This window comes from Lichenostomus cassidix, chromosome 21 (genome assembly GCF_008360975.1).
Source record: "Lichenostomus cassidix isolate B80296 chromosome 21, HeHo_3.0, whole genome shotgun sequence".
Classification (NCBI taxonomy): Eukaryota; Metazoa; Chordata; class Aves; order Passeriformes; family Meliphagidae; genus Lichenostomus; species Lichenostomus cassidix.
Window position 1 is genome coordinate 1,595,471 of NC_139501.1, and position 26,062 is coordinate 1,621,532.

General features: G+C 44.6%; 1 protein-coding gene and 2 long non-coding RNA genes across 8 annotated transcripts in view; all 3 read left to right on the forward strand.

Annotated features, from left to right (window-relative positions):
• The window catches only part of ACAP3 (ArfGAP with coiled-coil, ankyrin repeat and PH domains 3), a 79,754-nt gene that overhangs the window by 20,775 nt on the left and 32,917 nt on the right, over nt 1-26,062 (forward strand). For all 6 annotated transcript variants that reach the window (XM_085080180.1, XM_085080182.1, XM_085080184.1 and 3 more), the window contains exons 2-9: nt 10,339-10,396; nt 13,421-13,540; nt 14,357-14,410; nt 19,107-19,165; nt 21,413-21,596; nt 23,543-23,587; nt 24,633-24,728; nt 25,530-25,604. In XM_085080180.1, the coding sequence (XP_084936306.1) occupies nt 10,339-10,396; nt 13,421-13,540; nt 14,357-14,410; nt 19,107-19,165; nt 21,413-21,596; nt 23,543-23,587; nt 24,633-24,728; nt 25,530-25,604 (691 nt within the window). The remainder of the gene's footprint in view (nt 1-10,338; nt 10,397-13,420; nt 13,541-14,356; nt 14,411-19,106; nt 19,166-21,412; nt 21,597-23,542; nt 23,588-24,632; nt 24,729-25,529; nt 25,605-26,062) is intronic.
• Nucleotides 855-2,307, forward strand: LOC146428210 (uncharacterized). The gene is made up of 2 exons (XR_014856150.1): nt 855-1,017; nt 1,105-2,307. It is a non-coding gene; the product is annotated as an uncharacterized LOC146428210 (long non-coding RNA).
• LOC146428211 (uncharacterized) lies at nt 16,872-18,953 on the forward strand. The gene is made up of 2 exons (XR_014856163.1): nt 16,872-17,657; nt 18,780-18,953. It is a non-coding gene; the product is annotated as an uncharacterized LOC146428211 (long non-coding RNA).

Below are 26,062 nucleotides of genomic sequence, written 5' to 3' on the forward strand. Positions count from 1 at the left end.
GAGGAGGAGCAGAGCAGGAGCATCCCTGGCTCAGGTTTCCAGCAGAACTCCAAATCTAGGTCAGCTCGGCGCCGTCTGCAGCGCCGGGGGGTGACAAGGAATTCCTGGCGACATTCCGAGCGGCAGCATTCCCGGTTTCCTCCGGAATGCCACAATCGCCATGAAAAATGAGCTCAGGGCCAGAAATGGCTGGTTTTCAGACAAAAACACATCCTGGCAGAGTCCGGAGTCCTTCCCAGCCCCGCGCTGGGAATTCGGCATTCCCGGGAGCTTATCCCGAGCTCGGCGGGATTTTAAAATTAACATTTACATCCCAAAGGAGCTTGGGGATAAACATTGACTTTTCCTTTGGGAGAAACATTCCTTTTTCCCTTTTTCTTTTTTTTTTTTTTGCCCTTTTTCCCTTTTCCCCTTTTTTTCCCCTTTCTTTCTTCCCTTTTTCCCCCCTTTTCCCCCTCTTCCCCCGTTTTTTTGGGATTTGGGATGAGGAATGGCAGATTTGGGATCAAGAGATTTGGGATTAAGAGATTTGGGATCGGGATCAGGAGATTTGGGGTCAGGAGATTTGGGATCAGGAGTGGCAGATTTGGGATCAGGAGATTTGGGATCGGGAATAGCAGATTTGAGATCAGAAATGGCAGATTTGGGATTCAAGAGTGGCAGATTTGGGATTCAGGAGTGGCAGATTTGGGATCAGAAAATTTGGGATCAGGAATGGCAGATTTGGGATCAGGAGATTTGGGATTGGGAATGGCAGATTTGGGATTGGGAGTGGCAGATTCGGGATCAGGAAATTTGGGATCAGGAGTGGCAGATTTGGGTTCAGCAGTGGCAGCTTTAGGATCAGAAGGTTCGGGATCAGGAGATTTGGGGTCAGGAGAGGCAGATTTGGGATCAGGAATGGCAGATGTGGGATCAGAAGATTTGGGATCAGGAAATTTGGGATCAGGAGTGGCAGATTTGGGATTGGAAATGGCAGATTTGGGATTGGGAATGGCAGATTTGGGATTGGGAATGGTGGATTTGAGATCAGAAGATTTAGGATCAGAAGATTTAGGATCAGGAGAGGCAGATTTGTATTCAGGAAATTTGGGATCAGGAGAGGCAGATTTGGGATCAGGAATGGCAGATTTGGGATCAGGAAATTTGGGATCGGGAATGGCAGATTTGGGATCAGGAAATTTGGGGTCGGGAATGGCAGATTTGGGGTCAGGAATGGCAGATTTGGGGTCGGGAATGGCAGATTTGAGATCAGAAGATTTAGGATCAGGAGAGGCAGATTTGTATTCAGGAAATTTGGGATCAGGAGAGGCAGATTTGGGATCGGGAATGGCAGATTTGGGATCGGGAATGGCAGATTTGGGATTGGGAATGGCAGATTTGGGATCGGGAATGGCAGATTGGGGATCAGGAGATTTGGGATCGGGAATGGCAGATTTGGGATCGGGAATGGCAGATTGGGGATCAGGAGATTTGGGATCGGGAATGGCAGATTTGGGATCGGGAATGGCAGATTGGGGATCAGGAGATTTGGGATCGGGAATGGCAGATTTGGGATCGGGAATGGCAGATTGGGGATCAGGAGATTTGGGATCGGGAATGGCAGATTTGGGATCGGGAGAGGCAGATTTGTATTCAGGAAATTTGGGATCGGGAATGGCAGATTTGGGATCGGGAATGGCAGATTTGGCATTCACGGATGGAGTTCTCCTGCAGGATTTCCCAAATTCCCCAAATCCCCTCCAGCTGACCCCTGAGGCCCAAGCTGCTGTTTGCTGCCATTTCCCACTTCCTTTCCCCCGGAATTCCCATCTCTGCCATTCCAAATGGGAAAAATCCACGGAAATCACCGGGAAAGGGCAGGATGGGGTTGCCATGGAGACCATCACCATGGAGCTGTTGCCATGGTGATGCTCAGGGATGCTCAGGGAGTTCATCCTCGGGAAGGAAATTGAGGATTGTGGATCCCATGGGAGATCCAGATCGATATTTGGGGAATTATTCGATTATTCAGAACAACCCAAAAATCTGGGAAATCACCCAAAAATCCCAAAAGTGGCTTTGACCTCATTTTACCTCCAAAAATGGTTTCTTGTAGGAGACAAAGAGGAGGAGGTGGGGCTTGAAATCCCCCAAGTTCAGCCCTTTTTTTCCTTAAAATGATATTTTTTTGGGATTTCTGGAGGAAGCTGGGAGCTGTCAGGGCCCTGGCGGTGCTGGGAGGAGGAGTTGGGTGAGAAATGATTTGGTTTTGGGCCAAAAAAATGACCTTTTCAGTGCAGGCAGAGCTCAGCTCGCCGAGGCAAAGGTTGATTTCACTGCATTTTAAATGGAAATCAGTGTGATGGAATAATAGCAATGATAATAATAATAAAGAAAATTTAAATTAAAGTGAAAATGAAAATTTAAATTAAAGTGAAAATGAAAATGAAAATTTAAATTAAAGTGAAAATGAAAATGAAAATTTAAATTAAAGTGAAAATGAAAATGAAAATTTAAATTAAAGTGAAAATGAAAATGAAAATTTAAATTAAAGTGAAAACGAAAATGAAAATTTAAATTAAAGTGAAAATGAAAATGAAAATTTAAATTAAAGTGAAAACGAAAATGAAAATTTAAATTAAAGTGAAAAGAAAATTTGAAAATGAAAATGAAAATTTAAATTAAAGTGAAAACGAAAATGAAAATTTAAATTAAAGTGAAAACGAAAATGAAAATTTATATTACAGTGAAAACGAAAATGAAAATTAAAGTGAAAACGAAAATGAAAATTAAAATTAATGTAATAATAGTAATAGTAACAGTAATAGCAATAGTAACAGTAAAAGTAATAATAATAACAATTATAATCATAATAGCAATAATAGCAATAGTAATAATAGTAATAGTAGTAATAATAATAATAATATTTGCACACCTCCAGCTCCCAACTCCCAGAGCATTTTGCCGCTGCTATTTATGAAAAAATCCATGTATAATATTTATAAATATTAATAATATTTACAAAATGGTGAAGCTCTTCATGGCATTAATGGGTGGAGATCCCAACCATCCCTGCAGTGCCACATCCTGTCGGGTCTGACTGCTCCAGATGCTCCAGGGGTTAAAATAAATCACATTTTCTGGGATTCCAGGAGATCCTTCCAACCTCATCAGCCTTTCCATGGCCAGGGAAGATGTTCCTGTCGCTGCCAGAGTTGGGTTTTCCAGGGATTTGGATTTTCCCTGGATTTGGCAGTTGTTCCTGCTGCTGCTCAGCCGGGGGGGAATTAATCCCCTGGGAATTCCTGGTGGGAAGGGAAAGGAAAGGGGAAAAAAAAGGAAAGGAAAAAGGGAAGGGAAGAGAAGGAAAGGAAAGGAAAGGAAAAAAGAAAGGAAAGGAAAGGAAAAAGGGAAGGAAAGGAAAGGAAAAAAGAAAGGAAAAAAAAAGGAAAGGAAAGGAAAAAGGGAAGGAAAGGAAAGGAAAAAAGAAAGGAAAGGAAAATCTCCAAGGAATTTTGGGAAGGAAAGGAAAATCTCCAAGGAATGGAAAATCTCCAAGGAATTTTGGGAAGGAAAGGAAAATCTCCAAGGAATTTTGGGAAGGAAAAAAATAACTCTCCAAGGTGCTTTTCAGGTGCAGCTCGAGGTGGTGACCTGGGGAGGTTTTGTGTAGAAATGTGTGCAGAATTTTCTGAATCACTTTCTGGATAATTTTCTGAATCACTTTCTGGATAATTTTCTGACTCATCCGCTGAATCATTATTTTCTGTGTCGTTTTCTGCATCACTTTCTGCACAATTCTGTGCAAAAATGCTCATTTTAGGGACAACCCAGCCCTCCCTGCACCCTTTAACCTGCAGAACCCTCTGTGTTCTCCTGACCACAAAACTCCCTCCATCTCCACATTATTCTGCCTGAGTTTCCCTGCCAGAAAAACGAGAAAAACCGAGAAAAACCAAGAAAAACCGAGGGCACGGTGAATTAAATAAGCTCTGGCTGCCAGGAGCTGCTTTCTGAGCACCTCCTGGTGGGAATTGCACTCCGTGTGGTTGCCAGAGGTAACCGAGCGATTTCAGGTCACCTCGGCGCTTTTTTTAATCCCGTTTTTTTGGGGTTTGTGTGGCTCAGCACACGTGGTGGTGGCAGCAGGGAACAAAGGAATGCTGAGCGAATGGAAGAAAAGGGGAAATGCAGCTGGGAATGTCTGCTGATCGCTCCGTGCCTCAGAGAGGATTTAATAGAATTATTTGTTATTTTTATAGACGAGATTTATATAATTTTTACGTGTTTTTATATGTGAGGTTTGTATAAATCTCGGCTGGGGCTGAGGTTGTTTATTTTAATAATAGAATTATTAATTCTATATATTAATTCTATTTATTTTAATAATAGAATTATTATTGTGTTGTTTAATGCTGAGTTCATCCACGGAATCCAGGGCTGTGCTCACCTGGCTGAGGTGGATTCCTCACGGAATCTCCCTGGGATTGATGCATTTTCGGGATCGAGGCTGTGCAGGGGCAGGAGGTGATGAAAATCCCAATTCAAGGAGCTTTTGGGGTGTTCTGTCCCAGTTCTGGGATGTTTCCCAGGGGGATATTTTCTCTTTGGTTTTGTCCATCAAATCCAGTTCTGGATTGTTCCACGGCCACAGCCTGGGGCTGGGCTGCAGCCAGCTCCATCTCCATCCCTGGTTTTCCTGGGATTCTTCACCTGGATCCCTTTGGGATCACAGTGGAGCTGCTACCGTGGATCCTTTACTGGGATTGCTTTTGGGATCACAGTGGAGCTCCATCTCCATTGGTTTTCCCAGGGTTTTTCCCTGTTTTTTCCAGGGATCTTTTACCTGGATCCTTTTGGGATCACAATGGAGCTGCTACCATGGATCCTTTACTGGGATCCCTTTTGGGATCACAGTGGAGCTCCATCTCCATCCATTTTCCAGGATTCTTCACCTGGATCCTTTTGGGATCACAGTGGAGCTCCATCTTCATCCATTTTCCAGGGATCCTTTACCTGGATCCTTTTGGGATCACAGTGGAGCTCCATCTCCATCCCTTTTCCCAGGATCCTTTACCTGGATCCCTTTTGGGATCACAGTGGAGCTCCATCTCCATCCCTTTTCCATGGATTCTTGACCTGAATCCTTTTAGGATGCACAGTGGAGCTCCATCTCCATCGGTTTTCCATGGAACCTTGACCTGGATCCTTTTGGGATCACGGTGAACTCCTTTTTTGGTTTTGGTTTTTGGTGTGTTTTTTTTTTCCAGGAATCTTTTACCTGGATCCCTTTTGGGATCACAGTGGAGCTCCATCTCCATCGGTTTTCCAGGGTTTTTCCCTAGGTTTTCCAGGGATCCTTGACCTGGATCATTTTGGGATCACAGTGGAGCTCCATCTCCATCCCTTTCCCAGGATTCTTGCCCTAAATCCTTTTGGGATGCACTTTTTGGGATCCTGGCTGTCACCAGGAGCAAACCAAACCCAATCCAACCCAATCCCCGCCAGCCTGCAGAGCTCCATATTCCCATCCCCACGGTGGGAATCATGGAAAAAGGGATGGAAAAATGCTCCTGGTGGGATTTTTGGGTCACATTTGGCAGATTTTTGGGTCACATTCGGCGGATTTTTGGGTCACGTTCAATGGATTTTTGGGTCACATTTGATGGATTTTTGGGTCACATTTGATGGATTTTTGGGTCACATTTGGCGGATTTTTGGGTCACATTCGGCCGATTTTTGGGTCACATTCGGCGGATTTTTGGGTCTCATTCGGCGGATTTTTGGGTCACATTCGATGGATTTTTGGGTCACATTCGGCGGACTTTTGGGTCACATTCGGCGGACTTTTGGGTCACATTCGGCGGACTTTTGGGTCACATTCGGCGGATTTTTGGGTCACATTTGGCGGATTTTTGGGTCACATTCGGCCGATTTTTGGGTCACATTCGGCGGATTTTTGGGTCACATTCGGCCGATTTTGGGTCACATTCGGCAGATTTTTGGGTCACATTCGGCGGAGTTTTGGGTCACATTCGGCCAATTTTTGGGCCACATTGGGCGGGTTTTTGGGTGACATTCGGCAGATTTTTGGGTCACATTCAATGGATTTTTGGGTCACATTCGGCAGATTTTTGGGTCACATTCGGCGGATTTTTGGGTCACATTCGGCGGATTTTTGAGTCACATTCAATGGATTTTTGGGCCGCATTCGATGGATTTTTGGGTCACATTCGGCCGATTTTTGGGTCACATTCAGCAGATTTTGGCCATTTCCGAGCAGCTATTTAGAAGGACAAAGCGAAATCTCTGCTTTCTCCCGGCCAGGAAACCCAAACCCCATCCCTCCTCGGGAGCAGCTCCAGCAGCTGAGGCTGGGATTGTTCTCCCGACAGAACCATTCCTGGCAGATTCCCAGCAGGAAGCGCCGAGCGGCAGGAAACGCGCGGGGCGAGAGGCCAGGAAGCTCCTCCAGCTGCTCCGGGGCTCTTTTTTTGGGCTGAAAAGATCCAATTCTTGGCAGGGAGAGTCCCTGCAGCTGGGAGAGGCCGTGCTGAGCATCCCTGATCCCCGGGAGGGTGGGGATGGAATTCCTTCCCGGGATGGATGGAGCAGCGCTGAGCTGGCATTGCTCATCCCCCAGGAGTCATTCCAGCTCCTCATCCCGCCCGTGGAATTCCCAGGAAATGCAGAATTTCATCTCTGACGTGGCAGTGGGAAGGTTGAAATTTGGGAACGGAGCTGGAACAGTAAAATGTGTGATTCCCTGTGATTTTTCCAGGGAAAAGCAGGATCAGAGAGGAGGAAAATGAGATTTTGAGTCCCCAGAACTCAGAGATTCTGGAAATCAGGTGTTGGTCAGAAGGAAAAATCCATCCTCATCCCAATTGTGGAATTCCCAGGGTTTTGCCTTTTTCTCTGACACAGCAGTGGGAGGATTTCAATGTGGGAATGGAGCTGGAACAGTAAAAGTTTGTGATTCCCTGTGATTTTTCCAGGGAAAAGCAGGATCTGGGAGCAGGAAAATGAGATTTTGAGTCCCCAGAACTCAGAGATTCTGGAAATCAGGTGTTGGTGAGAAGGAGAAATCCATCCTCATCCCGATTGTGGAATTCCCAGGGGATTGCCTTTCATCCCTGGCATGGCAGTGGGAGGATTTGAATTTGGGAACGGAGATGGAACAGTAAAAGTTTGTGATTTCCCATGATTTTTCCAGGGAAAAGCAGGAGCAGGGAGCAGGAAAAGGAGATTTTGAGTCTCCAGAACTCAGAGATTCTGGAAATCAGATGTTGGTCAGAAGGAGAAATCCATCCTCATCCCAACTGTGTAATTCCCAGGGTTTTGCCTTTTTCTCTGACACAGCAGTGGGAGGATTTCAATGTGGGAATGGAGCTGGAACAGTAAAAGTTTGTGATTCCCTGTGATTTTTCCAGGGAAAAGCAGGATCAGAGAGAAGGAAAATGAGATTTTGAGTCCCCAGAACTCAGAAATTCTGGAAATCAGATGTTGGTCAGAAAGGAAAATCCATCCTCATCCCAACTGTGGAATTCCCAGGGTTTTGCCTTTTTCTCTGATACAGCAGTGGGAGGATTTAAATTTGGGATCAGAACTGCCACAATCATGGTTTGTGATTCCTGCAGGGAAAAGTAGGATCAGGGAGCAGGAAAAGGACATTTTGAGCCCCAAAATGCAGAGATGGGTGGGAAATCAGGTGTTCAGGCAATCAGGGAAATCAGGAAACCAGCAGGATGAGGTGTGGGGGAAATTCAGTATTGGGGAAATTGAATATTTGGGGTTTTTTTGCCTTCCCTCCCAGTCAATCCCAAATGGATTTGAGGCTGCACTGCCCCACTCAGCTTCAGAATTCACCTTCCCAAAGACTTCCCTTGCCATAAAATTGTACCTGGATAATTTATTTTATATTGGATAAATATATATATAATATATAACTATTTATATTGGATAAATAGAAATAAATCCACCTTTGCTTCCTGCTGGTTTAGGTTTTTTCCCCCTGGTTTTTAGGGTGGTGGATTTGGGTTTTTCCTCCCTCCCAGGCAAATCGATCCCTGGGATTGCTGTCCTCGATTTAAAGCACTCTGAAATCTTTTCTGTCAAATTTCCATCAGCAGCCCAAATAGAAAATTCAAACTTCCTCTCAGCCCCAGCCTGTTGTGTTCACCCCAAAAATATCTCCCTCCTCTGCAGATCCCAAATTTATCCTCTCCTCTCCACGATAAAAATGAGGAGCAATTTAATTTATTTTTTAATAAAAATTTAAAAAAAAAAATTATTTTTAATTTTATTTTTTAATTTTATTTATTTTATACTAAATATCTCCCCACCACCTCCTGGCAGGAAATCGACAATGGCAGCTCCTGCTTTCCCGGGAAGAAAACCATCCCCAGAAAAACGAAAAAAAACCCCAGAAAAACAAAAAAAACCCCAGAAATATCCATTTTTTGAAGTCCTTTTTAATTTCCTTCTATCGGTGGCGCGGGCAAACCGAGCGGAAAAATCAGCTGTGGCAGCAATGGGTGAAAACACACAGAACTGAGGACAAAAATAGCTGGGAGAGGGGGGAAAAAACCTGGAAAAAATCCTCTGGAATGATTCCTTTTCTCTCCAGCAGCTTTGCCCCCGGCGCTGCAGATGGGAGGTGGAGGGTGGGAGAGCTGCGATATTCCCTGAAAATCTCCTTTTTTCGGCTCTGCTTGCCCAGGGCTGCTGGTGGCAGAGCCATGGTGGCCAAAGCTCTGGGCAAGGAGCCGGCTGGGCTCGGCCTGGGAGAGCTGGGATGACTTTTCCAGGCATTTCTGGGGAGTTCAGGGCTTTGCTGGGAGGGAAAAGAAGGGATTTCCCAGGGATTGGTTTTCCAGGGAGTTTAGGGCTCTGCTGGATGGAAAAAGAGGGAATTTCCCAAGGATTCATTTCCCAGGGATTCCTTTTCCAGGGAGTTTGCTCTCTTGGAAAGAAAAAGAAGGGATAACCCAAGGATTTATTTCCCAAGGATTCATTTCCCAGGGATTAATTTTCCAGGGAGTTCAGGGATCTCCTGGAAGGAAAAGGAAAGGATTCGTTTCCCAAGGATTGGTTTTTCAGGGAGTTCAGGGCTCTGCTGGAAGGAAAAGGAAGGAATTTCCCAAGGATTCATTTCCCAAGGATTCATTTCCCAAGGATTCATTTTCCAGGGATTTCTGGGGAGTTTAGGGCTTTCCTGGAAGGAAAAAGAAGGGATTTCCCAGGGATTAATTTTCCAGGGAGTTTAGGGCTCTGCTGGAAGGAAAAGGAAGGAATTTTCCAGCGATTCATTTCCCAGGGATGGAATTTTTAGGGATTTCCTGGGAGTTCAGGACTCTGCTGGATGGAAAAGGAAAGGATTCATTTCCCAAGGATTCATTTCCCAGGGAGTCATTTTCCAGGGATTTTCGGGCAGTTCAGGGCTTTCCTGGGAGGAAAAAGAAGGGATTTCCCAGGGATTGATTTTCCAGGGAGTTCAGAGCTCTGCTGGAAGGAAAAGGAAAGGATTCATTTCCCAGGGATTGGTTTTCCAGGGATTCGTTTTCCAGAGATTTCCTGGGAGTTCAGGACTCTGCTGGATGGAAAAGGAAGGAATTTTCCAGGGATTCATTTTCCAGGGATTCGTTTCCCAGGGATTCGTTTCCCAGGGATTCATTTTCCAGGGATTCATTTTCCAGGGAGTTCAGAGCTCTGCTGGAAGGAAAAGGAAAGGATTCATTTCCCAAGGATTCATTTCCCAGGGATTCCTTTTCCAGGGATTTCTGGGCAGTTCAGGGCTTTCCTGGAAGGAAAACGAAGGAATTTCCCACGGATTGGTTTTCCAGGGAGTTTAGGGCTCTGCTGGATGGAAAAGGAAGGAATTTCCCAGGGATTTGTTTTCCAGGGATTTGTTTTCCAGGGAGTTCAGGGATCTCCTGGAAGGAAAAAGAAAGGATTCATGTCCCAGGGATTTATTTCCCAAGGATTCATTTCCCAGGGATGCATTTTCTAGGGATTTCCAGGGAGTTTAGGGCTCTGCTGGATGGAAAAAGAGGGAATTTCCCAGGAATTCATTTTCCAGGAGCTCTGAGCCTCTTCCCGAGGGATCCAGCCCTGGCATTGCACAGAAAACTCCAGAAAACTCTGGAAAACTCCGTCAGGAAACATCCCAGTGGGAATACCAAATCCACCCTCCTGCTCTCCTCCCACCCCTCTGCTCCTCCTCACCACCTCCCAGCCTCTCCCCAGTCAGCAGAGCCATCACCTGATGATTCCTCCTTGCTAATTAATGATTTCTAATAGCCAATTAATGATTTCTCATCACTAATTAACGATTTATCCTTGATTTCCCTGCAGGGCGACCATCGATGAGGTGGAGACAGATGTGGTGGAGATCGAGGCGAAGCTCGACAAGGTGAGGGCATTTGGGCTCTGGGGTGAGTCCTGGGCAGGGTGAGGTCACTGCCAGTGTCCCCTGGAGCCTGGGGACATAAACTGGTGTGTGGCACTCGAGCCTTGTCCCTCTGAGTGTCCCCTGGAACATTAAATTGGTGTGTGGCACTCCAAATTTGTCCCTCCAAGTGTCCCTTGGAATCAATCCCTTGTCCAGCTGTGGAATTGATGTTTGTCACTCCAGCCTTGTCCCTCCAAGTGTCCCCTGGATCCTGAGCTCGTTAAATTGGTGTTTGGAACTTCAGACTTGTCCCTGTGAGTGTCACCTGGAATCTTAGCCCTTGTCCAGCTGTTGAACTGATTTTTGTCACTCCAGCCTTGTCCCTCCGAGTGTCCCCTGCATCCCAATCCCATGTCCAGCTGTGGAATTGATGTTTGTCACTCCAGGCTTGTCCCTCCAGGTCACCCCTGGAATCTTAGCTCATTAAATTGATGTTTGACACTCCAGCCTTGTCCCTCTGAGTGTCCCCTGGATCCTGAGCCCCTGTCCAGCTGTTAAACTGATGTTTGACACTCCAGCCTTGTCCCTCTGAGTGTCCCCTGGATCCTGAGCCCCTGTCCTGATGTGGAATTGCTGTTTGGCACTCCAGCCTTGTCCTTCCAGGTCTTGAGCTCATTAAATTGGTGTTTGACACTCCAGGTTTGTCCCTCCAAGTGTCCCCTGGAATCAGATCTCTGGTCCAGCTGTGGAATTGCTGTTTGGCACTCCAAGCTTGTCCTTCCAAGTGTCCCCTGGATCCTGAGCCCATTGAATTGGTGTTTGGAACTCCAGCCTTGTCCCTTTGAGTGTCCCCTGGAATCAGTGCCTTGTCCAGCTGTTGAATTGATTTTTGTAACTCCAGGCTTGTCCCTCCAGGTCACCTCTGGAATCTGAGCTCTTTCCAGCTGTGGAATTGGTGTTTGGCACTCCAGCCTTGTCCCTCCGAGTGTCCCCTGCATCCCGAGCTCATTAAATTGCATTTTGTCACTCCAGGTTCTGCTGGTGACAATCCCCCTCCTGGTTCTGCTCCTGCTCCAGGGGGTGACACCACCTGGGGATGTCCCTTCAGCGCTGGCTGTCCCCTCCCCACCCTGCCTGTGACACTGGGTGGGGCAGGAGGTGTTTGATGTCCTCTCAGCCACCCAAAAGCCACATCCCAGCTGCTGGAATTCACATTTTTATCACTGTAATTCAAATTTTTGTCACTGGAATCCACATTTTTGTCACTGGAATTCACTTTTTTGTCACTGGAGTCCACATTTTTGACACCGGAATTCACATTTGTGTCACCAGAATTCCCATTTTTGTCACCAGAATTCCCATTTTTGTCACCAGAATTCCCCATTTTTGTCACTAAAAATGCCTCTCAGGCCCAGTTTGGCCATCCCACCCCCAGCCTGGCCACTCTTTTCGCCCAATTTGGACCTCAATTTCTGCCTCAAATTGTCTTTCCCACCCCCAGTGAGGCACTGCTGCTGTTCCTAAACAAAAATAGAAGCAAAGCAGAGCAGCCAGAGGAGCTGCTGGTTTTTTATTCCGCAGCCAGGCAGGATAAAATCAGAGTCTGCTGGAGAAAGGAGCCCCAGGCAGAGCTGTGTCCTACAAAAATCTGTTTATTCACCGCCCTGTGCCAGGCTTTGGCTGCTGGTGCCACTGGGGGAGCTGGGAAGGATTGAAATATTGCAATTTTTTTGCCTCTAGAGACAGAGCAGGGGTGAAAAAGCTGTGCAGGGAGATGATTTTGGGGTGAAAAATCTCTGATTCTGGTCCAGAGCTCTGCAGGGAGATGGTTTTGGGGTGAAAAAGCCTTGATTTTAGCTCTGAGCCCTGCAGGGAGCTGATTTTGGGGTGAAAAATCTCTGATTCGGCCCCAGAGTCCTTCAGGAAGGAGATTTTGGGGTGAAAAATCTCTGATTTTGGCTCTGAGCCCTGCAGGGAGGTGATTTGGGGTGAAAAAGCCCTGATTTTGGCTCTGAGCCCTGCAGAGAGATGATTTGGGGTGAAAATCTCTGATTTTGGCTCTGAGCCCTGCAGAGAGGAGATTTTGGGGTGAAAAATCTCTGATTTTGGCTCTGATCCCTGCAGGGAGATGATTTGGGGTGAAAAATCTCTGATTTTGGCTCTGAGCCCTGCAGGGAGGAGCTTTTGGTCTGATTCTGCCCCAGATCTCTGCAGGGAACTGATTTTGGGGTGAAAAAGCTCTGATTTTGGTCCAGCGGGAATGGGAAGGCGCCTGTCCCAAAGCTCTGCGTTGGAGTGGGACAATCCCAGCCTGGTGTAACCCCAGTGTAACCCTGGCATAACCCTGGTGTAACCTGGTGTCATCCTAGTGTAACCGTGGTGTAACTGTGGTGTAACCTGGTGTAACCCCGGTGTAACTGTGGGGTACACAGGGTTTTACAAGTAACCCTGGTGTAACCCTGGCAGAACCTGGTGTAACCCTGGCGTAACTCTGGTGTAACCTGGTATAACCCTGATATAACCCCAGTGTAACCCTGGCATAACCTGATGTAACCCTGGTGTAACCCTGGCGTACCCTGGTGTAATCCTGGTGTAACCCCAGTGTAACCCTGGTGTAACCTTGGCATAACCCTGGCATAGCCTGATGTAACCCTGGTGTACCCTGGTGTAACCACAGTGTAATCCTGGTGTAACCCTGGCGTAACCTGGTGTAACCCCAGTGTAACCCTGGCATAACCTGGTGTAACCCTGGTGTACACAGGGTTTTACAAGTAACCATGGTGTAACCCTGGCATAACCTGGTGTAATCCTGGTGCAACCCTGGCGTAACCTGGTGTAACCTGGTGTAATCCTGGCGTAACCCTGGCGTAATCCTGGCATAACCTGGTGTAACCCTGGTGTACACAGGGTTTTACAAGTAACCATGGTGTAACCCTGGCGTAACCTGGTATAACCTGGTGAAACCTGGTGTAATCCTGGTGTAACCACGGCGTAACCTGGTGTAACCCCGTAGTAAGCCCGTAGTAAGCGGTGCTGTCCCCGCAGCTGGTGAAGCTGTGCAGCGGGGTGATCGAGGCGGGCAAGGTGTACATCACCACCAACAAACACTTCGTCAGCGGCGTGCGCGACCTGTCCCAGCAGTGCAGGAAGGATGAGATGATCTCGGTGAGTCTGGGGTGGCAGTTGGGGATCCCTGGGGCTGGGGGTGCTGAGAGGGATCTTTGGGGGCTGCTGGGATCTTTGGGGGTGCTGGATGATTGGGGCTGCTGAGATCTCTGGTTCTGAGACCCCTGGGGCTGCTGAGATATTTGGGGTTGCTGAGATCTTTGGGGCTGCTGAGATCTTTGGGGCTGCAGAGATCCTGGGGGTGCTGAGACCCCTGGGGGGCTGATGAGACCCCTGGGGCTGCTGAGATCTCTGGGGCTGCTGAGATCTTTGGGGCTGCTGTGATCTCTGGGGCTGCTGGATGATTGGGGCTGCTGTGATCTCTGGGGCTGCTGAGATCTTTGGGGCTGCTGAGATATTTGGGGTTGCTGGGATCCTTGGGGCTGCTGAGATCTCTAGGGGCTGCTGGGATCTCTAGGGGCTGCTGGGATCTCTAGGGGCTGCTGGGATCTCTAGGGGCTGCTGGGATCTCTGGGGCTGCTGAGATCTTTGGGGGCTGCTGAGATCTTTGGGGGCTGCTGGGATCTCTGGTTCTGAGCATAAATCCCCGGATCCAACCAGAGCATTCCTGGTTCTGGCTCAGGGAGCACCAGGGGCTGCTCAGATCCCTGGTGCTGGTTCTGCTCAGATCCGTGGATTCGGCACCTAAAATCCCATTTTCCAATTTCCCAATGGCTCCAAACCCTCCCTGCCAGCAGCAGGAACTCCTCAGAGGCTCAGGGAGTGTCTCCATCCTCCCCTGACCCCTGGGAACGAGGAGCAGCAGCTGCTTCCCCCCACTGCCAGTCCTCTTCACTTTTTGGTTTTGTTTCTCAGGAATGCCTGGACAAGTTCGGGGACAGCCTGCAGGAGATGATCAATTATCACATGGTAAGGTGCTGCAGGAAATGAAATTATTAATTATCACATGGTAAGGTGCTGCAGGAATTGATCAATTACCAATTATCACATGGTAAGTTGCTGCAGGAAATGAAATGATCAATTATCAATCACATGGTAAGGTGCTGCAGGAAATGAAGTGATCAATTATCAATTGTCAATCCATGGTAAGGTGCTGCAGGAATTGAAATGATCAATTATCAATCCATGGTAAGGTGCTGCAGGAATTGATCAATTATCAATTATCACAGGGTAAGGTGCTGCAGGAAATGAAGTGATCAATTATCAATCCATGGTAAGGTGCTGCAGGAATTGATCAATTATCAATTATCACATGGTAAGGTGCTGCAGGAAATGAAATGATCAATTATCAATCCATGGTAAGGTGCTGCAGGAAATGATCAATTATCAATTATCAATCACATGGTAAGGTGCTGCAGGAAATGAAGTGATCAATTATCAATTATCAATCCATGGCAAGGTGCTGCAGGAATTGATCAATTACCAATTCTCAATCACATGGTAAAGTGCTGCAGGAAATTATTGATTATCACATGGTAAGGTGCTGCAGGAAATGAAGTGATCAATTATCAATCCATGGTAAGGTGCTGCAGCAATTGATCAATTATCAATTATTGATCAGGTCCTGCTTCCCCCTGTCCCTCTGGGGTGGCACTGGCTGCTGCTTCCTGGGTCCTGGCAGGGTGAGAAAACTTCTTCAGAAAGGGAGAATTCACCCAGAATTCTCTGTTTTAATTTATTTTTGGCAGCTGAGGGGTTTGTGGTGAGAGTCCTGGAAGGGCGAGAAAACATTTTCAGAAACCTCTTTTTTTCTAATAAAGAAAAAACTATATTATATATATTTATATATATATATATATATATATACTATATATATCTATATTATCTATTATATATTTTCTATTATCTATTATATGTATTATGTCTATTATATATATTATATTTATATATATTATATATTATATATATTATATATATTATATATTATATATTATATATTATATATATTATATATATTATATATATTATATATTTTATATATATATATATATATATAATATATTAAAAAGAGTACAGAAAATACATCAAAAGGCGTATAAAACACCGAAAAAGGTGTCTAAAAAGAACAGGCAGACACTCCTCAGGCATCCCTAGGATATGGAAATCCCTGGAATTGCAGCAGCTGCAATAGCAAATCTGCCCTGACCCAGCTGTGCCTCCAGAATTAACCTCCAGGAGGTGAATTAACCTCCAGAATTAACCTCCAGGAGGTGAATTCACCTCCAGGAGAAGCTGCACTCAGTCCTGACTGGAATTTTGTGGTGGAAAAGATTTTTTTCCAGGGAAAATGATGAAGGGCTGTGTGTGGGCTGGGAGTGTTTGGGGGCGAGGAGTGAGGAGAATAAATAGGAGTGAAAAATCCGTGTGAAGAAATCTGAGGGAAGGTGGGTTTGGGTCACAGCAGGGGGAGGAAAATCTGGATTTTCACCTCCCTACACCAGGATATTTCTCCCCAGTATGTTTTATATTTTATCCCATTTTGGGTGCTATTCCATCACTCCCTAACTACCAGGAGGCTTTTCCAGCTGGAACTTTGCTCCAGGGCTTGACATCTCCTCCTCCTCATCCTCCTAAATGCAAATAAATCCCACTCCTGGAAAATTCCCTCTATTTGAGAACCTGTGGAAACATCTCCACACCTCTCAATATTTCTAGCTAGTTTTTTAAATTTAAATTCTTTAAAATTTCATATTTTATCCCATTTTTGGTGCTATTCCATCACTCCCTACCTACCAGGAGGCTTTTCCAGCTGGAACTTTGCTCCAGGGCTTGACATCTCCTCCTCCTCCTTCTCCTCTTTCTCCTCCTCCGAAATGAAAATAAAACTCCACTCCTGGAAAATTCCCTCTACCTGAGAACCTGTGGAAACCCCTCCACACCCCTGAATATTTCTATCCAGCCAGTTTTATATTTTATCCCAATTTTCGGTGCTATTCCATCACTTCCCCAGCTGCCAGGAGGCTTTTCCTGGGCGCGGCCGGAGCTGATGCTCAGCATCTGGAGTTGCCCTGCCCTGAGCGAGCCACGAGCCGTGGCAGGGAGCAGAATTCCCGGGATTCCAGCAGAATTCCCGGGATTCCAGTAGAATTCCCGGGATTCCAGCTGCTCCGGGAGCCATGAAGCTGTACGGGGTGGCGCAGGAGCTGGAGTGGCAGCAGCTGGAATTTTGCTCCAGGGCTTGGCGTCTCCTTTTCCTTATCTTCTCCTTCTGTTGTTCTCCTTTTCCTCCTTTTCCTCCTTTTTCTCCTCCTCCTCTCCTTCTCCTTCTCCTTCTCCTCTCCTTCTCCTTTTCCTTTTCCTTCTCCTTCTCCTTCTCCTCCTCCTCCTCCTCCTCCTTTTCCTCCTTTTCCTCCCTTCCTCCTCCTCCTTTTCCTCCTTTTCCTCCTTTTCCTCCTCTTCCTCCTCCTTCTCCTTCTCCTCCTCTTCCTCCTCCTTCTCCTCCTCCTCCTCGTTTCCCTGCAGGTTTTCCTGTCAGCCCCAAATCCATGTTGTTTCCTCCTCTGGAATGTGGCAGAAGAACACGCTGAGCTCGAGAATTCCCATTTTTTTTAAATTTTTTTTATTATTTTATTTTAATGTACAGAGGGAAATAAACCCCAAAGGCACCTGAGAGGGCAGAGCTGGAATTGGTGTCCTCAACCTTTTTTTTCTCATCCTTTTCTGCCTTCTCTCCATTCTGAAACATCCAAGTGTAAACATCAAAGTATAAACATTCCCACTTTATTTTCCCTTTTTTTTCCCTTCTTTATCAGCCTCCCTGAAACTCAAAGCAGAGCAAATCTGAGGGAAACTCTGAGGGGAAATCCCTCAGAAATCCCACTTTTCCCTGGGTTTTCCCAGCCTGATGGATGCAGGTAAAGAGAGGAACAAAATCTTCCCCCAGATAAAGGAGATGAAGTTCTGGAGATATTCCTGATAATTATTGGATAATTATTTTGGGATGGACAGCAGAGTTGTTCCTCCTTCACCGAGCTCAGAGCTGAGGCTCCAGTGCCCTCCGCCGGCAAAACCGGGAATTGGGGTGGGGTTGGAGTTCTGGATGAGGAATTTGGGGTTTGATTGACAATTCTGAATGAGGAATTTGGGGTTTGATTGGCACTTCTGAATGAGGAATTTGGGGTTTGATTGACACTTCCGAATGAGGAATTTGGGTGGGGTTGGAATTCCGGATGAGGAATTTGGGGTTTGATTGACACTTCTGAATGAGGAATTTGGGGTTTGATTGACACTTCTGAATGAGGAATTCAGGATGGGATTGGAATTCCGAATGAGGAATTTGGGGTTTGATTGACGTTTTGGGGTTGGGGTGGTTGTTTGGGTTGGGGTGGGATAGGCAATTCCGAATGAGGAATTTGGGGTGGGATTGGAATTCCGAATGAGGAATTTGGGGTTTGATTGACACTTCTGAATGAGGAATTTGGGATGGATGGGATTGACAGTTCCAAATGAGGAATTTGGGGTTTGATTGACGTTTCTGAACGAGGAATTCGGGGTGGAATTGACACTTTCAGATGAGGAATTTGGGATGGGATAGGCAATTCCAAATGAGGAATTCGGGGTGGGATTGGAATTCCGAATGAGGAATTTGGGGTTTGATTGACACTTCTGAATGAGGAATTTGGGATGGGATGGGATGGAATTGGCACTTCCAATCAAGGAATTCGGGGTTTGATTGACACTTCCAAACAAGGAATTCGGGGTGGGATTGGAATTCCGGATGAGGAATTTGGGGTTTGATTGACATTTCTGAATGAGGAATTTGGGATCAACAGGAACTGACACTTCCAAACAGGGAATTCAGGATGGGATTGGAATTCTGAATGAGGAATTTGGGGTTTGACTGACACTGCTAAAGGAGGAATTCGGGATGGGATTGGCACTTCCAGATGAGGAATTTCGGGTTTGATTGACACTTCCAAACAATTTGGAATTTGGGGTGGGATTGGCACTTCCAAATGATAAAATTTGGGATCAACAGGACCTGACACTTCCAAACAAGGAATTCAGGGTGGGATTGGCACTTTCAAACCCAGAATTCGGGATGGGATGGACAATTCCAAATGAGGAATTCGGGGTTTGATTGACACTTCTGAATGAGGAATTCAGGATGGGATTGACAGTTCCAAACAAGGAATTTGGGGTAGAATTGGCACTTTCAAACCCAGAATTCGGGATGGGATGGACAATTCCAAATGAGGAATTCGGGGTTTGATTGACACTTCTGAATGAGGAATTCAGGAAGGGATTGACAGTTCCAAAGGAGGAATTCGAGTCTCAGAATCAACACCTCAAAACAGGGATGGAAAGGGAATTTCTCCCCCAAACTCTCCCTGGGGATCTGCCATGGTGTCTCTGCGAGGTGCAGAGCAGATGTGGAATTTTGTAGGAATTCTGCACACGGGAAAGCTGCAGCTCTGGAAAAAGTTGTTATTTATTAGATCAGGCACTAAATTTTTTCATAAAATTTAAGTTTTTTTCATAAAAACCCACGAAGGATTTTTATGAGTTCCCCACTCTGAGGCTCCTCAAGAGATGCTCCTGGATTCCCTCACTCCTCAATATTTCTGTGCTGAAAAATAATATTTTTTCCCCTCTTTCCTCGCAGATCCTGTTTGACCAAGCCCAGAGGTCAGTCCGGCAGCAGCTGCACAACTTTGTCAAAGAGTGAGTAATTCCCTTTTCCCTCTGGTTTTCAGCTCCCAGTCCGGGTGGGTTGGGAGGAGAAACCCACTGGTTTTTGGGATTTTCTGAGTTCCTGGTTAAACTGGGAATGAGGCATCATCCCAAATTCCATCTGCAGGGATGATCTGCCAGGATGAGCATCCCAAAATTCAGACTCCTGTAGGATTGATCCTAAAGGAAGAACATCCCAGAATTCAGATTCCTGTAGGGCTGATCCTAAAAGAAGAACATCCCAAATTCCATCTGTAGGGCTGATCCCCCAGAACATCCCAAAATTCAGATCCCTGCAGGGCTGATTCTTCAGGAAAAGCAGATCCCTGAATTCCTGTTCCTTCAGGGCAGCTCTGCCTCTATCCCAAATTTTTCTGCTTGGGAAGGTTTTAGGAGCCCAAATTTTGCTGAACAGGAGAAGTTTAGAAGCCCAAATTTTGGTGCCCAGGAAGGTTTTAGGAGCCCAAATTTTGCTGAACAGGAGAATTTTAGGAGCCCAAATTTTTCTGCCTGGGAGGGTTTTATGAGCCCAAATTTTGGTGCCCCGGAGGGTTTTAGGTGCCCAAATCTGAAATAGCTCTGAAATAGTTTGAAAATCGCTTTCCAACCCCAACTTCCTCATCAAACCCCAATTTTCCCAATCCAACCCCAAATTCCCCATCCAACTCCAATTTTCCTGGTGCAACCCCAATTCCCCAATTTCCCTATCCAACCCAAATTTCCCATTTTTCCCAATACAACCCCAATTTCCCAATTTTCTCAATCCAACCCCAACTTCCCAATTTCCCAATCCAACCCCAACTTCCCTATCCACCCCCAAATTTCCCAATCCAACCCCAATTTCCCAATTTCCCCATCCCACCCCAATTTCCCAATTTTCCCAAACCAACCCCAATTTCCCATTTTTCCCACTCCAACCTTAATTCCCCAATTTTCCCAATCCAACCCCAATTTCCCAATCCAACCCCATTTCCCCAACTTCCCAAACCAACCCCAATTTCCCAATTTCCCGAATCCAACTCCAATGTCCCATTTTTCCCACTCCAACCCCATTTCCCAATTTTCCCATCCAACCCCAATTTCCCAATTTCCCCATTTCCCAACTTCCCACTCCACCCCATTCCCCAATTTCCCCATCCAACCCCAACTTCCCAATCCAACCCCGATTTCCCAATGTCCCAATCCAATCCCAATTTCCCCATCCAACCCCATTCCCCAAATTTCCCAATCCAACCCTGATTGCCCAATTTCCCACTCCAACCCCATTCCCCATTTTTCCCAATCCAACCCCAATTTCCCAATCCAACCCCAACTTCTTCCCAACTTCCCAACTTCCCACTCCAACCCCATTTCCCCAATTTCACCACTCCACCCCATCCCCATTTTTCCCAATCCAACCCCGATTTTCTAATTTTCCGAATCCAATCCCAATTTCCCAATCCAACCCCGATTTCCCAACTTCCCACTCCAACCCCATTTCCCAACTTCCCACTCCAACCCCATTTCCCCAATTTCACCAATTTCACCACTTCACCCCATTCCCCAATTTCCCCATCCAACCCCATTCCCCATTTTTCCCAATCCAACCCCAATTTCCCATTTTTCCCACTCCAACCCCAATTTTCCCACTCCAACCCCAATTTCCTATTTTTCCCAATCCCAACTTCCCAATTTTCCCAATCCAACCTGATTCCCCAATTTCCCAATCCAACCCCAATTTCCCATTTTTCCCAACCCCAACTTCCCACTCCAACCCCAATTTCCCACTCCAACCCCATTTCCCATTTTTCCCCATCCAACCCCAATTTCCCAATTTTCCCACTCCAACCCCAATTTCCCAATTTCCCCATTTCCCAATTTCCCCATCCAACCCCAATTTCCCCATTTCCCAATTTTCCCATCCAACCCCCATTTCCCCATTTCCCAATTTCCCCAATTTCCCACTCCACCCCATTCCCCAAATTCCCAATCCAACCCCAATTTCCCCATTTCCCAATTTCCCCATCCAACCCCAATTTCCCATTTTTCCCATCCAACCCCAATTTCCCCATTTCCCAATTTCCCCATCCAACCCCAATTTCCCATTTTTCCCATCCAACCCCAATTTCCCAATCCAACCCCAATTTCCCCAATTTCCCAATTTCCCAATTTCCCCATCCAACCCCAATTTCCCATTTTCCCCATCCAACCCCAATTTCCCCATTTCCCAATTTCCCCAATTTCCCACCCTCTCCCCAGGGACGTGCGTAAGTTCAAGGAGACCAAGAAGCAGTTTGACAAGGTGCGCGAGGACATGGAGCTGGCGCTGGTGAAGAACGCGCAGGCGCCGCGCCACAAGCCCCACGAGGTGGAGGAAGCCTCGGGGACGCTGAGCATCACCAGGAAGTGCTTCCGGCACCTCGCCCTCGACTACGTGCTGCAGGTGGGGTGACAAATCCATCCTGGAGATGGGGTTTTGGCCCCAAAAATGGTGGGGGTTTGGGGAAAATGCACCTGCGCCTGAGAAGGGAAATATTCTTTGTTTTGTCTTGAAATGTTATTATTTTGTCTCAAAAATTTCGTTATTTTATCTTGAAATGGCCATTATTTTGTCTCAAATATTTCGTTATTTTATCTTGAAATAGTCATTATTTTGTCTCAAAAATTTCGTTATTTTATCTTGAAATGGTCATTATTTTATCTCAAAAATTTCGTTATTTTATCTTGAAATGGTCATTATTTTATCTAAAAAATTTCGTTATTTTATCTCGAAATTTTCATTATTTTACCTCAAAATATTCATTGTTTTTTCTGAAAAAATTCATTATTTCTAAATATTCATTATTTTACATTGAAATGTTCATTCTTTTATCTCAAAATATTCATTATTTTATCTCGAAATACTCATTATTTTATCTCAAAAAATTCATTCTTTTATCTCAAAATAGTCATTATTTTATCTCGAAATACTCATTATTTTATCTCAAAAAATGCATGATTTTATCTTGAAATAGTCATTATTTTGTTTTGAAATATTCATTATTTTTTCTCAACAAATTCATTATTTTATCTCGAAATACTCATTATTTTATCTTGAAAAATTCATTATTTTATCTCGAAATATTCATTGTTTTTTCTCAAAAAATTCATTGTTTCTAAATATTCATTATTTTATATTGAAATGTTCGTTCTTTTATCTCAAAATATTCATTATTTTATCTCGAAATACTCATTAGTTTATCTCAAAATATTCATTGTTTTTTCTCCAAAATTCATTGTTTCTAAATATGCATTATTTTATATTGAAATGTTCATTCTTTTATCTCAAAATATTCATTATTTTATCTCGAAATACTCATTATTTTATCTCAAAAAATTCATGATTTTATCTCAAAATATTCATTGTTTTTTCTCAACAAATTCATTATTTTATCTCGAAAATTTCGTTATTTTATCTTGAAATATTCATTATTTTATCTCGAAAATTTTGTTATTTTATCTTGAAATATTCATTATTTTATCTCAAAATATTCATGATTTTGTTTTGAAATATTCATTATTTTATCTCGACAAATTCATTATTTTATCTCGAAATTTTTGTTATTTTATCTTGAAAAATTCATTCTTTTATCTCAAAAAAATCATTATTTTATCTCAAAATATTCATTATTTTATCTCATAATATTCATTATTTTATCTTGAAAAATTTCCTTATTTTATCTCAAAATATTCATTATTTTATCTCAAAAAATTCGTTCTATTATCTCAAAATATTAATTATTTTATCTCGAAATATTCATTCCTTTATCTCGAAAATTCATTATTTTATCTCGAAATATTCATTCTTTTATCTCAAAAAATTAATTATTTTATCTCAGCAAGAGACATGAATACGCATTTCTATTTATTTCAGCAAGAGAAATAATGAAAAATTCTCTTTATCTCAGCAAGAGAAATGAAGAAAAATTCTCTTTATCTCAGCAAGAGAAATGAAGAAAAAATTCTGTTTATTTCAGCATGAGAAATGTATTTCAGTTAGAGAAATCCTAGCACCTTAAATCCATCAGCTTTGAGATGTTCAGGTGTGAATTTATCCAAAATTTGGTGTTTAACTGAAATTTCATAGTGAGGGAGGAGATTTCTTTTATCCTTTTATTCTGGAAATTTGGGACCTGCTGGGGGAAAAACGCTGAGCTTATTCCACCTTTTTATCCCAAAAAACTGCCTTTCCAGGTCCTTTCCCTCTGGAATTATTTGGGAATTATTTGTGGTTAATTCCTGGGAATTAATTAATTTCCCAGCGAATTTGGGAGATTTCCAGGATTATTTCCAGGATTATTTCCAGGATTATTTCCCGGATTATTTCCAATTTCTCGATTTCCCCCCCAGATCAATGTGCTGCAGGCCAAGAAGAAATTCGAGATCCTCGATGCGGTGAGAGCGCTGGGGGTGCCTGGAGAGCTGGGGTGGATCGTTAATTAACTAATTAATTAATTAGTGCCAGGAGGAAATCCAGCCCTGGGTGGGAATTTTGGGGTGCAGGAGGTGCTTTGGGCAGAGGGAGGGAGGAGAAGAGGGATGAGTGGCTTTGGGGAAGTGAAATATTAGGAGTTTGATCCTTTTTTGGTGGGGGATAATTAATTAATTAATTAATTAATTAGCAGCAGGATGATCCACGGCCGGGGGGGTGAAAGAAGGAGGAAAAAAGGTGACAGAATCAGAAAAATGGATGAGAAACAGGGAAAGAAAGAGAAAGAGAGAAAAGAAAGAGAGAAAAGAAAGAGAGAAAAGAAAGAAAGAAAGAAAGAAAAAGAAAGAAAGAAAGAAAGAAAGAAAGAAAGAAAGAAAGAAAGAAAGAAAGAAAGAAAGAAAGAAAGAAAGAAAGAAAGAAAGAAAGAAAGAAAGAAGAAAAAAAAGGTGACACAATCAGAAGAATGGATGAGAAAGGGGAAGGAAGGAAGGAAGGAAGGAAGGAAGGAAGGAAGGAAGGAAGGAAGGAAGGAAGGAAGGAAGGAAGGAAGGAAGGAAGGAAGGAAGGAAGGAAGGAAGGAAGGAAACCAAGAAAAACTAAAAGAAAGGAAAAAAGAGATAAAAATGAAAGGAAAAAAATGTGACTCAATCAGAAAAAGGAAAGGAGAGGAAAGGAAAGAGGGAAGTTTCAGGGAAGTTTCAGGGAAGTTTCAGGGAAGTTTCAGGGAAGTTTCAGGGAAGTTTCAGGGAAGTTTCAGGGAAGTTTCAGGGAAGGGAAGGAAAGGGAAGGGAAGGGAAGGAAAGGGAAGGGAAGGGAAGGAAAGGAAAGGAAAGGAAAGGAAAGGAAAGGAAAGGAAAGGAAAGGAAAGGAAAGGAAAGGAAAGGAAAGGAAAGGAAAGGAAAGGAAAGGAAAGGAAAGGAAAGGAAAGGAAAGGAAAGGAAAGGAAAGAAGGAAAGAAAAGGAAAGGAAAGGAAAGGAAAGGAAGCTCTAACTCGCTGTTCCCTGCAGATGCTCTCCTTCATGCACGCGCAGTTCACCTTCTTCCAGCAGGGCTACAGCCTCCTGCACGAGCTGGACCCCTACATGAAGAAACTGGCCACCGAGGTGAGCCCGGCGTGGGGACAGCCTGGGGGTGAGGGGACAGCCTGGGGACAGCCTGGGGACAGCCTGGGGACGGCCTGGGGACAGCCTGGGGGTGAGGGGACAGCCTGGGGACAGCCTGGGGACACAGCCCTGCCTGTCCAGGGACAGCAGGCAGTGCTTGGGGAGCATCCTGGGTGTGCTGGAGCAGAGCCTGCATACCCAGACATGGCTTTTTGCCTCTTTTTTATCTCCTTTTTCCTCCTTTTTGCCTCTATTTGGGGATTTGGGATGCTGGAGGGATGGCTGCACACCCGAACAGGGTTTTTTACCTCCTTTTTGCTTCTTTTTTGCCTCCTTTTTGTATCCTTTTTCCTCCTTTTCCCCTCTTTTCCCCTCCTTTTTGGGGATTTGGGATTCTGGAAGAATGGCTGCACACCCAAACAGGGTTTTTTACCCCCTTTTTGCCCTCATTTTGCTCCTTTTTGTATTCTTTTTTCCTCCTTTTTCCCTCTTTTTGGGGATTTGGGATGCTGGATGACTGGCTGCACACCCTAACATGAACTTGCCTTCTTTTTTCTTTCTTTTTCCTCCTTTTTCCCTCTTTTTTCCTCCTTTTTGGGGATTTGGGATTCTGGAGGAATGGCTGCACACCCAGACAGGGTTTTTTTCCTCCTTTTTTCCCCTTTTTCCCCTCCTTTTGGGTATTATTTGGGATTTGGGAAGCACTGCTGTCCCCCAGCAGGGCAGCAGTGACTCCCTGCACTAATTCCTGACATTTTTCCCATGATTTTTCCCATGATTTTTCCCGTTTTTCCTGCCCAGCTGGACCAGCTGGTGATCGACTCAGCCGTGGAGAAGAGGGAGATGGAGCACAAGCATGCCCTGATCCAGCAAAGGGTGAGTCCTGCCTCCATCCTGATGGACCAAATCACGGATTTTCCCAAATTTTCCCGGATTTTCCCAAATTTTCCTGGATTTTCCCGGATTTTCCCGAATTTTCCTGGATTTTCCTGGATTTTCCCGGATTTTCCTGGATTTTCCTGGATTTTGGGGAGGGGCAGAGTCATTCCCTGGGCTCTGATTTTCCACCCTTGGCAAGGATTCCCAGCCTGAAGGTGGCAGAAACTTTATAATAATTGATAAAAATAGCTTGTTATTGATTATTTCTATTTTCATTATAATAAAGAATTGTATTTTCGTTTATTCTTTTTATAATGTGTTGATTTATTATATAATTATGTATTTAAGATAATATATATTTATAGATCTAATAATATAATATAATATAATATATAATACAATATAAGGTAACATACATATATTTAATTATATACATAATAGATTATATATTAGAT